Consider the following 13289-nt stretch of genomic DNA (forward strand, 5'->3'; position numbering starts at 1 on the left):
CAGTGTCCGTATCCAGGCAACGTGCCCTCAGTTGAAAACGGAAGGGAAAGGTAACTTTTGATTTCCACCACGTTCAGCCGAAGGTAACAACACAACAAACTTGTGTTAATCCTCAGGCCAACCGTAATTTTAACTTTGCTTTAGCAAAACTATACTTAGTACACCATGGAAACACCGGAGATACATGGTAAACTTTCGAGTTGTATGCAAAAGGTAGGACCTATTTATTTTACTTCAAAGAATTTCCAAGTTTATGGGTATTCTAACCATTCCGCGCAGCGATGCGCATAGAAAATAACACCAAACGCGTCGAAACATACTGCACGATCCCCTTACTTGATTCTTCATTCTGTGACTATTGGACTATTACTATGGATTGGAAGGAAAATATGACTGTACTGAGAAATCCTGCTGGAGGTATGAAGGAACGCGTCCATTTCGCCCAGCAACGCGATGATATCCTTCCCATGACACAGAATCAGATGGTTTCCTACGCAAGCAACGCTCAACAGATGTACCAGAAAATGTCTCTGTTTTTCCAATATAACAGCAAGGAGGACCAAGGTGAGCAAGTGTCACTGTGCTAACAGTGTAGCCTATGGCATGATCGCTTGTAGTTGGTAAAGTCTTAAGCAACATAACCCTGTCTTTCAGGGGAAGCCCAGGACGCTGCAGATTCAGTGACCGAGGGCATTGGAGCCATTCCCTCTTCACTGTCTGAGCTCTGCTTTCAAATGCAGCAGAGGATACAAACGTGTGCTGTTCTATCACCCTCTCCAGAGGACCAGGAAGCATTAGTGAGTTGAGTTCTAGTCTACATCAGTCACACTCACCTCACACACAAATCATCAGATCAGTCATCATATTCATGCACAGTAAAGTGGGCCTGTGTTGCTGTTTGTTTCAGTGTAGCCTAGATGCTGCCATATTTCTCTTTAACATAGCTTAGATCAAGGAACTGTAACTTAACAATTTACAATTTATTTTGATCTGACAGGTTAGCACCTTGACAGTGTTTTTAGGTGCACTGCTGCAGCAGACAAATTGGTCCAAATGTTCATTAAAGCCTATTTTTCTGTAGTATGGTACTAGGGACAACAAACCCTTTGTCCTGGACAGATCGGTCGGAGCCTGCGCTACTCACCCTGTCCTCTCCCCCACCCCTGTAGGAATTGGTGATGGCGTCCGAACTAGGGCTGATCTGGCAGGACCTGCGGGTCTCTAAACCGGACCCCACGCTGACGTGGAGCGAGAACCAGGCCCTGCGGCACAAGACCTTCGCCGAGGTGCTGCGCCTGTGTGAGCAGCTCTACCTGAGCTACCTGCACCTGCAGCACAGCCTGAGGCGCCGTGCCGTCTTCACCGACGCCGCCAACCGTAGCCGCCTGGCAGCGCAGATGGCTTCCGACTGCACCAGCGTGTGAGTGGTCAAGGTGGCGTGCGTGCCCCAGCCCTGCTTCCCAGTGGACTGGGCAGCACATGATTTAGATCCATCTTCAGTAACCATTAGCTGAACAGGACCTGTCACCAGTCATTGATCTTATGTGATATAAGTCTTTGCCTATGTGTCATTTGTGTGAAGGTGAACAACAGGGACCTGACAGCATGTGCAGGGTCATTGTCAAGAATTGCCATCCCCAATCACGCCTATCCCCTGTGTCATTTTGAGAAGGACGCAAGCTGACCTTGTGTGTAAATTGGTCATCAGCATGGTGTCATGAGTTCAGTCCATTATGTTAGGCAGACAACAATTCAGACAGAGACTTAACAGTGTGCACAGTGCCATCGCTCACAACCTTTGCCCACTCACCCTACAAATACTGTGGCTTTTGTTTACGTACTAAACCATAGCATTGTTTACAAACAAACAATTGTATATCCATGACTGGACACTCATCTCAGTACTTGTCGTGGATGCTTGTGCCCAGGTTGAATGTGCACTCTATCCGGCGAGACATTATTGCAGGGATCAAAGCTGAGCGCAAGGCCAGCAGGACCGCTGGGAAACCGAAGTCCAGAGAGGAACACAGGCGGCCGATGTCAGATGCGTCCACTGTCTCAGACAGATTGAAGCTCAGGCCACCCAAAGGGAAGACGTGGCAGCTCTCCAAACAGCACAGAGACTTCATCCAGAAAGACATTGCAGAGGTGTGTGTGTGTGTGTGTGTGTGTGTGGGTGGGTGGGTAGTTGGGTGTGTGTGGGTGGGTGTGTGTGGGTGTGAGAGAGAGAGAGAGAGAGAGGGAGAGACTGGAATTAATACAGTATTTGGAGGAAGATAAAACATGCAGATTTTTGCTTTGTATTGCTTTGCTTTTTATTGTTGGCACTGTGGTTTACCAGGGCTTCTTAGTATTAAGGCATGACTGTAGTGTAATGCTTCTTGCAGATCAAGGAGAAAATTGGGGTGATCAATCTGGAACATGTGTATGATCTCATGCCCCATCGCCCGGAGAAGACAGTGGACTTCAACAGGAGCGGAACAGAAAAGACAAGTGTGTAATTCACAGACATGTCCTCACATCTTTTTATTTATTTTTTATATATATTTATTTTTTTATATATATTTTTGGGGGGCTTTTATGCCTTTAATCTGACAGGATAGTGGAGAGAGTGACAGGAAGTGTCGGGGAGAGAGAGATGGGGTGGGATCTGGAAATGACCCGGGCCGGACTTGAACCCGGGTCACCGCGCCACAGCTTCCTCGTCCTCAAATGTTTTTATACTAATATTAACATGAGAAAAACAAATTGTGTGTGTGTGTTTGTTAGGCCCAAATGAAGACGTACCCCTGGTCCCTACTGAGGATGAAGTGTACAATGTCTCTGATGGTTTCTTCACCAGACTCAAGGTAAGGACAATGAGCAGCTTACCATAATCCTCCCTAAAGTACATTGTGACAACTAATAAGCTTTCCACAGATCCAGGTACTCTTTTATTATGGCTGTGGTGATACTGTAAACAATATCAAGTGCTTTAGACAACACGTAATATAAGACAATAGTGATGACAAGAACAAGTATAGAAGTGTCTTGCATGATCAGGACGTTTTTCAAGTAGTCAGGCTTATTTGTAAACTTACAGCTACATGTAATTATTTCCATCCTACCCACCCTATTGGTAAAAGAAGGTTCTGTACATCTAATATATCTGATACTGGACGGTCAGGTGGAAGCCCTTGTACATGAGTCATACTGTATAACTGAAAAGTGGAGTCACATACTGTATTCTGGTAGAAAAGTGGAGAGTCACATAATAAGGTCACACTATCAGACAATAAGTGATCGGACACAAAGTGGTCAGAGACTTAAGCGGTCAGACACAAAACCCCAAGTGCCGAATACATGCGCTCTGAGTGCCGTGTGGTGTGATTAAATGGAGGTCATTGAAACGTTAATCTGTCTCAGGGGTGTAAGTCCATGCCGGACCTGAGCAGAGAGACCCTGCTGGACGAGCTGGAGATGGACGCCCCTCCCCCGCGCCCCCAGTCTCCGCTGGTGCTGATGGTCATTAGCAAACCGGTTGTCCAGGAACAGACCCTCAGTATGGCCGATGACCTCAACAGGTGGAGTTTATACACACATGCCACCCGATGTGCTCCATTTGACCTGTGATCATACAGAAGATTGTAAAAGTGGCCTTTAGTATGTTCCTTGAATTTCCCCTTGGGGATCAATAAAGTATCTATCTATCTATCTATCTATCTATCTATCTATCTATCTATCTATCTTTAAAAGGCTTGGTTTGTAATCTAGTAGAGCGAGGACTTATCATCAACACTATCCTGAACATTGATAGCTGTTGTGCATTTCAACATTAGGCTCCTCACTGTTAAAATGTATTCATATGATCTGTCAGTCTCTTTGTATTTGGGTTCAAGGAGTAGTAGACACAGTTTATCATGGCCATCTGGAATTGATCATTAACATAATAACCCATGACCTCTGCTAGGGTTGAGTATGTGAGGGCACCAAGTAGTTAATGAATAGAGCAAAACCTAGGAAACTTGTAACTCTTGAACTGTATGTGTGTGTGTGTGTGTGTGTGTATGTGTGTGTGTGTGCGCACACTACAGGTTGCTACAGGATGACTCTTCGCTAGATAACACAGACCCTGATGTGGACATCCCTCCTTTAATCAAAGCCCGATCCTACAAAAGCTCTGCTAAACTGCAGAGGCTCCAGGCAGTCTTACAGGCAGGAACCGTCACTCATGAAACCACAACATTTTTTATCAAATTTCATTATCATCAAATTCCTGACAACTAACTCTGGTTGAGGGGCACAGTTGGATTCTCTTGAATGTCCTACCAAGCTTTTGTATCCGTTTGAATTTTACTATTATTTTTTGCTATTGTTTATGTAAAGCACATTGAATTATCACTGTGGATAAAATGTCCTATACACATAAAGTCTTGTATCTCTAAGAACTCTGTAGCTTATATTCTGAGTGTGTATTGAGGTGTTCTTGTCCTTCACAGAGCCTGAGAGAGAAGAGAGAGCGGCTGACCCAGAGCAGGGTCCCCCTGAAGAAACCCGAGCACCCCCAGGCCGAGGTGGTCAGCGTGCCCGTCTCCTCTCACGGCACTGCCCGCTTGGCCGCAGCCCGGGTCTCTGACCGCGTGGCGCCCAAGAAGATCAACATCAACATGTTCCCGCCAGTCTACAATGATGTCAACAGAGAAGTAGGATGCATACAGACACAGATGCAGACACGCACGCACATTCACAACACAACACACACAGACACAGACAAACGCATATATTTACAGTATGGGTATATACTATACATATACTCTCTCTCTTTCTCTCTCTCTCTCTGTCTCTCCTCTCTCTCTTTTTCTCATTCTCTTTCACAGACACACATAGGTGTCACACATATGGCAAATACACACACTGACACACACAGCAAGCTATGATTATGATTGACTTCTGATTATTATGATGGTCTGTGGTTATGCTACCATCAGATTGAGGCCTCATCAGTGCAGTGGATGGACCGCAATCTCTTTACTGGTGCTGAAATAAAGGAGGTCTGTAAAGAGTTATCCAAGGGTCTGATGCAACAATACCTCAGCTTTGAAGAGGTAAGACACTGCATGTCTCATGATGATTTCATCATTAAACAGTCCAGTAGTGTTTACTGTGTGCCATTTGGAATGGTATGTGTAGTAACAGTTTAATAACAATAACCATGTTTTTCTCAGGATCCCATGATTGAGCCGTATATGTCTCAGGCCAAACTCAACAGGCTGAAGAAGAATCCCAATCAACTCATTAATTCTGCGCTGAAGAACAGCATCTCAAGCAAGTCAGTGCAAGCAAACTAGCATCTCAACCTTTTTACTCATATCTGCTTCTTCCCTCTCTCTCTTTAAGCTGTCCTCTCCAGATAAGAAAATGGGTTTAAAACATAATGTGGAGTAGAGTGATGGGTCCTCTTGTGCACTTGAGGTTTGCCATACACAGGGTTTTTTATGCCTCAGCATATGCTCCTATAGGTGGATTGTGCAGTGTTGCATATTTAGTGCAAAAATGCACTATATCATACTGCATTCTGTCTATAGACTGTGATCCCTCAGAATTATGCACTTCATTTGCTAATACACCTTAATAATGGACTAACATGATCATACTTTACTTTTAATGATTGCACTACTGGTTAGATGCTAAACTGCATTTCGTTGTACTTGTTGTCCTTACTTGTGCAATGACAATAAAGTTGAATCTAATCTAATCTAATACAAAAACAAACACACCATTGGATATTGGAATTAAAAACATGCCGTCATCTCTAATGAATAACATTAGTTAACGTGGATATTAACTTCACTTTCCTATAGGCTAGGTGTTAAAACTGCCTGTGTCCTTAAAGGCAACTTTATTTATATAGCCCCTTTCATACAGACCATAAAAGGGCAAAAGTTAAAAAATAAAGCAGATTGCACTCTAGCATGTTAGAAGTCTACAGTCATTACCTGTGTATTAGCTGGATTGTGTATAAGCCGCAGGACAGTGTTTTATGCAAGTTGAAAGAAACAAAACCATATTAATAAAACCATATTAACTGCCCCCTTACCCTCATAGCTGAAGAAATTTTGCAAAATTAATTTATAAGCTACGGCTAACATTTGGGAAATGACGGTATCTCTCGCTAGTCCAATCTGACTGGCCTAGTCCTCTTCTCTCTGCGTGTGCTTGCCTCCAGGAAAAGAGCGGACGCTCCTATGGACCTTAAGAAGCCTTCAGACGTGACGTCGCGTGCCTACACAGCCTGGTTTCAGTGGTGGAAGTCTCACTTGTCCCTGGACGACTTTCTGAGGTACCTCACCACACAGGTGAGCTCATTCTACTAGAAATCATATTACATCAAATCACATCAAATCGTCCAGATATATATATTTTTTTTTTAAGTCTTCAAAGGGTTAAGAATGAGTTTCAGCTTTCCAGTGATTTACATTGTTTTTGCATTGTTTACATGCATACATGCATTGTTTACATTACATTGTTTTGTTTGTTGTATCTGCCTGTGTCTGATGGACATACCTGACCTTTCCCTATTGACTTAAGAAAACAAACATGTGGATGCAATGTGTATGCATTCATATTTTGTTGAGTGAATGTAATTTGTATGCATTCATATTTTGTTGGGAGAATGTCATTTGTATGCATTCATATTTTGTCGAGTGAATCGTAACTGGACCCACTTGGCCATGCGGCTGTTTTGTGTCTTGTGTCGTGTGTGTTGTGCAGGAGTTAGACTACCTGGCTGTGGTGTTCCAGCTGCTTGACAACGAGACCAAGAAGGACAGTGAGGAAGACAAGAGAAAGGCTCTGCAGCAGCAGAGGGATGAGAAGAAAAGGTAAACAAAGCCCATCTCTCTAAGGGTCATCATGTCTCTACTCATCTCTGGTAGTCTGTCAACTCAACTACACTTCACCGCCGTTCATCTCATTGGGCCACAGTTGCTTAACTGATATTCACCATCACCAGTGAATGAATTCAGTTTTTAGCAAGTGCCATTAATGATCTGATAAACACTTTTGGCTTTGAATTTGGCTTATCCATTATTATTTTATTTTTTTTAAGGTTTGTCAAGTTACTAACTATGTTAAATGTCACCCTCTCCATCTCTATGAGTAAGAAATAGACTGAGCTTTTTCTGACGCTCGTGACACTGAAAAGCTTGAAAAGCTATTTTCTCTAATCTTATCTTCTAGCTGTGCATATTTATTTCTTTATTTTTTACTGTGGTGCACTTTTGCTTTCCCGCCATAGAGCTCGGACTAAGAAGATGGAGGCTCTGAAGAGGATGAAGCAGGAGTACGTCATGGGGGTATGGAACGTGAACAGCGTCTTGCTGGGGGGGCTCTGGAAAGACCCAGTCCTGGAAGGCAAGTCACACCAGCACCTACCTCTTGCATGGTTTCTCCTGCATGACAGTTGTCAGACTGGAAGTGCAATGTTATTTAAACCTGTTCAGCAACATGCAGCTTTTATCGACTGTGTGATTACAGTTAGTGGGTGTTTGTGTATTTACTGTAATGTGTATCTACAAGTAACTGTATTACACCATGAAAAGGTTGTCATCATAGTTCAGTCCAGTTTCTCTGGTATGTGTATGTCATATTTATGTTTTGTTTGCATGTCAGCAAGCATGTGATGTACAGTATGTGCTTTATATGTTGAATGTATGCACTGTACGTGTTTGAGTTTGTATCTGTCGTGCTGTGTTTCCTAGAGGAGAACAGTCCAGATGAGGAAGAAGCTCCGGCAGGGACACAGGTACAGTGAGTTTTCCAAAACCTTGTTGTGGGTTTAATATGGGTCATCAGCTGAGGAGATCCTGTTAGTTATTAACTCTGCCAGGACTTGTGTTTTGGTGAGTCATGGGGTAGATCCACAAATTTAGTTCCACTTTTGCTAAAGTTCTAAAGATATGACATTGGTGGAGGTCTGCACTGTCCAAGTGCCTCTTTAGTTCCTAATGATGTGAATGGCAGTATATTTTACACTAATGCTGTTGTGGGAATACCAGGTATAATGAATGTAAAGGGAGATGTTGATACTGTAAGTTAAAAAAGATGGCTCAATTTAAAGACCAGGAGTGGCTGTGATTAAATAATTATGACTGAATAATTCCACCAGGACATAATTTTAATTGGAAATAGATTATTAAAACATTCATATTTTCAGTCCATTTGTCCGTTGTTCTCTCTGAGTACTAATGCCGATACATCATGCTGCGTTGTTCCTGCCAAAGAATTTGGTCGTTCAGGAGCAGAGAGACGTACAAGTGGACTCAGACCAGCTGAAGCCCCGTCTGGAACGGATCTGGACGGTTCTGTGCCTGCCGGACGGGCTTCGACTGGACATGGCCATTAAATACAGCTCCCAGGCATACCGAGACCAGCTGGAGAAGGTATGGGACAAAATGCTGATGTCTTCTATTTTATAGTAGAGTAGTAACAGGAATATCACTAATTACTGAACAGCACAGAGTGTTGTTTATTTGTCACTTATACAAAAGTACAATATGTAGTGAAATGCTGTGTGTGTGTGTGTGTGTGTGTGTGTGTGTGTGTGTGTGTGTGTGTGTGTGTGTGTGTGTGTGTGTGTGTGTGTGTGTGTGTGTTACTCTAGGCCATCGTTGCATGGGAGCAGGCTGCTCGTTTGATCCAGCAGAGAGAGATGGTTCTGTCTAAACTGGAGGTATTTGAGTGGGAGGCGTCAGATCCCAACCGATTTTTCCATCCAGGTACAAGGACAAAATTCAGATTTTACTGATATACCCCCCCCCCCCCCCCCCCCCCCCACTGACACACACACACACACACACACACACACACATATTACACACACAGTCACACACCCAACCATGTCATTTTTGTAAGTCACTTTGGAAAAGCATCTGTTAAATAAATAAATAAATATAAATGTAAACACACCCACAAACAACAACCATCCATGTATTGTCCCACACTCAGGCTACAATGGCACGTCCAGTGCCAGGCTGAATGAGTCTAAACAGAGAGAGGAGATGAACACTCAGCTCGCCTCACTGGAGAGAGACCTAACCAAGATCATCAGCGACATCTCACACTGCTTCAGAGACACTGTCACCTACAATGTGAGTGGAATCTGATAAAGGTTTAGCCATGTATCACACACGGATGACTTTGGTGCCAACTCAGTGTGTGCAACTGGGCTCTGTGACTGATTTCCCATAAAGTTGGTGGATCCATTTATTTACCCACTACATTTTGGAGAGTTATCTGTGAACTCAGATAAAACAATAGATGGTATTTATGGTATTTACAATCTGCCTTCATATCCACCCATTATGATAATGACTGTCTCAAAGACATAATAAGGCTACCTAATTAAGTACTATGAAGTTGGTTATAAAACACACGTAATGCCTTTGTACTGAATACTGTACAGTTGGTAATAAAACAAATGTAATACTCTTATGAAACACTACAATGTTGGCAATAAAACAAACAACCTCTTTTTATGAAACACTATAAAGTTGCTGATAAAACAAACAAACAAAACCTTTTTGTGATAGGGTCGGCCCTACCAGGAGAAGATGCGCTGGGATCGCACGGAGATGCTCTACTGGCTGCAGCAGGAGCGGCGTGTCCAGTCTCTGGAGAGGGTGGTGACCAGGAAGGGCCTCCTGCCCACCCGACTGCCCCCCCTGGAGCTGGCCCACGCCCACCCCACCCCACAAACGTACAGCCCCAAGGATCAGATTTTGTGTAGAGAGAAATTACAGCCCTCACCGTCAATTAGTCATATTCAACTTTGTGTCTCCAATTTAAACTTGAGCAATGTTACTAAATAAATAGACAAACATGTTATCAACAGCAGGCCTGTTGTTTTCTTTCTTGGATTTTTTTATGTACAATGACTGAATTCTCTATGATCTCACTGTCTTATCTCAGATTTACCTTTTTTTAATTAAAGATGTGTGTGTGTGTGTGTGTGTGTGTGTGTGTCTGTGTCTATATATATATATATATATATATATATGGATTGCCTATGGATAATGCTATGGATAATGCTATTTGCTTTGCTGTTTTTTTTTTTTTGTGTGTGCTAGCTGATTTCTCTGATCATGACGATCATTGTCCATTGTCTTACTTACCGTTTTATTTTCTACTAAATATATTTTTGTATTACATCATAAGCATAGAAAGTATGATTGGCTAGTGGAAGATTCCATCAGAGGATTAAATTGTTGAAAGCCAAGGTGTGTTATCAGTTATCAGTTCTCATTTAATTTGTGCACATTGTACCTGCAGGGTGTATGCTAACTGGCACCTGTAAGAGGTCATACACCAGCAAGAATCCACGTGACCTCTGTGCAGTGACGTTTGCTCCCATTCTGTCATTTATGTTTGTAAGTCATGTTTGTGGTTACTGATTAATCTTAGACATTCTCTGTACATACAGTGAAGGGTATGTACAGTGTGTCCTGCTCTTACCACTAGGCGGCTCACGTCTTCTCTGCCTGGTGACAGCTCGGTCGTAGCACACCCTGTCACGTGTTAAGAAGGCGCGATTCTTATTGGATCGATGACGCCGGGGAAGTTGTTTTTGTTGGAGAGCAAGGAAGCTTTCGATTCAAAAAATTTGATGTGTGACAATCACACCCGAAAGACAACTTCGAGGAATTGAAAGGATTTGATAACCACACCGGTGGTTGCGGGTTAAGAGCAAGAGTTCACCCATAAGATCAGAAATTCGTCCGTAAGTTTTTGTTTGCTTTTGCACGTCTTTGTCAACTCTTATCTCATTGTTATCACTGTCTTGGAATAATGGAGTGTCATGCCATGTCATGTAGAATCAATAAATGAGGAGTTGTGACCAAATAAGCACATAGGTTATATTACTTTCAGAAAGTATGATCGAAACTAGCTAACAGGTAACACGAAAACGAAGTTCAAGTTGTCTTTATGCCACTTCCTGTAATTGCACTGCTGCTAATTGACAGGTAAATGTCAACGTCAGCTAAAGATAACTGTCGAAACCAGATGTTTCCCAACTGTTTCTTGTAGTGATTACTGTCACGTGTATGGGTTATTCTATCCATAGCATAACTTATTCAAAGACATTAATGTTGTGTCTCTTTGAGCTATCAAAGCTATTAGGCGGGTAGTTTCAGTTTGTGTTAGGTTACTCAATTTAGTTTTTGCTCTGTCATGCCTGAATTGACATGTACAATAACCGCAGTTACCAAGCTAGCCAGCAACGCCGGTTTCACAATGACACACTCTTACTCTGAATCTTTCTTTCAAGAGGCTGCATGTCCTATTGTGCGTCTGCCTGGAAGGATGGAGGAACGGGCTCGGAGCCTTTTGCTGCGCTCTCGGTCAAGCCTGGAGGCGGACATCAAAGCTAACTACCTGATGGATCACATGATCAGTGATGGTGTACTGACCGCAGACGAGGAAGAGAGGGTCCGGAACAAGGTTGGTGGCCCAAGCCTTGTGTGTGTGTGTGTGTGTGTGTGTGTGTGTGTGTGTGTGTGTGTGTGAACTTAATCAGTGATGGGTTGCTGACTGGTGATGAAATGGAAAGGGTGGTGGTTGTGTGTGTGTGTGTTCATTGGTGTTGGTCAGCCACTCATGGCAATCAGCATAATAAGTGTCCACCTCTCCCTCTTGCTTTTAGTCCACTAGGAAAGAGCAGGCCGCTGCCTTGCTGGAGGTTCTCCTTCGGAAGGACAATCGAGCTTACATCTCCTTCTACAACGCCCTGGTCAGGGAGAGCTATGGAGACCTGGCCAGCCTGCTCCATCCAGCCCTGCCGCAGGTCTCTCCCGAGGGCGAGAAGAGCTTCTCGGATGGCAGCACTGCTCTGGGTAAGCGAGCACTGATGTTATCAATAGGCACACAGGTGTGTTGTATCTCCGTAGGGATCCTGTCCATGTTGGCCTACACATGTAAAGACATGTTGAGCTTAGATTTCTGCTGAAAGGTGTATTTTGAGGACATACATGCCCCCCTAGCATTGCATTGCACAGCCACAGGCATGGCTGGTACTGACATGCTAGTTTGATACTGCACCAATTCTCATGCTGTTGTCTCATGACTAAATGTTTGTTTCGTAAAATCTAAAAAAAAAACAACTCGATCTCTTTTAAAAGAGAAAAATACCCTCTACCTGGTCTTTAGTCATGACCTATTGTCGAATACAAGTGAAACCAGCCAGACTGCACATTGTACAAACTTAAGAAGTTGTCTGACCTGAGTAAGTTGTGTCGGGACAGTCAGCGATTGCTTGTGGATAAGCTTAGTTTGCATCAGACTTAAGAGGATTATACAATTGTTTGTTTTGTAGTTGTCACTTGGACTTACAGTATGCCAAGTAGTTAGTCAGATAGGTGGTGAATCATCAATGAAGCATTTTATATATTCACGTGACCTGTCTTAAGATGATTGCTACATGGAGGTATGTTATATATTTCAGGAGAATTGTTCCTAATTAGTTATTGTATGTAGGCATTAACTGGTCGTGCGTGTGTGTGTGTGTGTGTGTGTGTGTGTGTGTGTGTGTGTGTGTGTGTGTGTGTGTGTGTGTGTGTGTGTGTGTGCGTGTGTGTGTGTGTGTGTGTGTGTGTGTGTGTGTGTGTGTGCGCGTGCGCGTGCACGTGCGTGTGTGTGTGTGTGTGTGTGTGTGTGTGTGTGTGTGTGTGTGTGTTCCCACCTTGCAGTCCAGGTGATGCTGAGTGAGGGTGGTGTGCCCCAGAGACCCGTGGTCTTCGTGAGCCGGCCCTCGCTGCTCAACCAGGTGCGGGCCAAATTGTACCTGCTGCAGACCGGGCCCGGGTGGGTGACCGTCTACGGCATGGCCGGCTCGGGCAAGTCCGTCCTCGCTGCCGAGACTGTGAGGGACCATGCCCTCATCACAGGTAACCCCCCACACACCTGTAGGATTAAGCGTCAGAGAAAATACATTCATTTTGTGGACAGTGTAGAAATTGAATAATTACATGAATATGATATTACTAAGAAGAGGAGGTTGGTGTTCACTGTACTCATCCTCAGTCCTGAGAGACATGCCACATGTTTCTGCGTTGTCCTACTCATTTGGCTTAGCTTGTATGACTTGATATCAATAAACAATTTACTTAACATGCTACTTAATATGAGAAGCTCTTTTCTAATACGCTATATCCACCATTTTATTGAATTTTTATAAATATTTTTTTTCTTTATTTATAAAAAATGTTTTCCAAGTAATTCCAGTGGAACTGTAATTGTGTTATTGTTTTTTGATT

The 13289-nt window shown here is 43.4% G+C and overlaps 2 protein-coding genes across 5 annotated transcripts in view; both read left to right on the plus strand.

The window, feature by feature from the left end:
• The first annotated feature begins 3 nt into the window (after nucleotides 1-3).
• Nucleotides 4-9873, plus strand: ccdc87 (coiled-coil domain containing 87). 4 transcript variants are annotated; one of them, XM_042078321.1, is made up of 20 exons: nucleotides 4-213; nucleotides 362-564; nucleotides 655-797; nucleotides 1170-1420; nucleotides 1929-2148; nucleotides 2388-2493; nucleotides 2770-2849; nucleotides 3406-3563; nucleotides 4074-4194; nucleotides 4479-4682; nucleotides 4968-5084; nucleotides 5205-5308; nucleotides 6206-6335; nucleotides 6751-6860; nucleotides 7277-7392; nucleotides 7740-7783; nucleotides 8262-8420; nucleotides 8642-8756; nucleotides 8986-9128; nucleotides 9570-9873. In XM_042078321.1, exons 1-20 carry the CDS (start codon nucleotides 185-187, stop codon nucleotides 9846-9848), a joined length of 2832 nt encoding a protein of 943 aa, XP_041934255.1. In that variant the 5' UTR covers nucleotides 4-184; the 3' UTR covers nucleotides 9849-9873. The 4 variants fall into 4 exon arrangements, with proteins under 4 accessions (XP_041934255.1, XP_041934257.1, XP_041934256.1 ...); XM_042078323.1 differs by having other exon boundaries at nucleotides 551-564; XM_042078322.1 differs by having other exon boundaries at nucleotides 5-213; nucleotides 384-564.
• A 589-nt stretch (nucleotides 9874-10462) lies between these two features.
• The window catches only part of apaf1 (apoptotic peptidase activating factor 1), a 55573-nt gene continuing 52746 nt past the window's right edge, over nucleotides 10463-13289 (plus strand). Inside the window, 4 exon segments of the mRNA XM_042078750.1 lie at nucleotides 10463-10756; nucleotides 11306-11478; nucleotides 11681-11870; nucleotides 12723-12920. Coding sequence (XP_041934684.1) covers nucleotides 11341-11478; nucleotides 11681-11870; nucleotides 12723-12920 — 526 coding nt within the window. The 5' untranslated portion in view covers nucleotides 10463-10756; nucleotides 11306-11340.

The sequence above is a fragment of the Alosa sapidissima genome, chromosome 22, assembly GCF_018492685.1.
Source record: "Alosa sapidissima isolate fAloSap1 chromosome 22, fAloSap1.pri, whole genome shotgun sequence".
NCBI lineage: Eukaryota > Metazoa > Chordata > Actinopteri > Clupeiformes > Clupeidae > Alosa > Alosa sapidissima.

Coding starts and splice junctions, on each gene's coding strand:
- ccdc87 (XM_042078320.1), top strand. CDS start 282: ATGCGCATAGAAAATAACACCAAACGCGTCGAAACATACTGCACGATC. Junction 2,149..2,387: donor TCCAGAAAGACATTGCAGAG/GTGTGTGTGTGT, acceptor TGCTTCTTGCAG/ATCAAGGAGAAAATTGGGGT. Junction 8,757..8,985: donor CAACCGATTTTTCCATCCAG/GTACAAGGACAA, acceptor TCCCACACTCAG/GCTACAATGGCACGTCCAGT.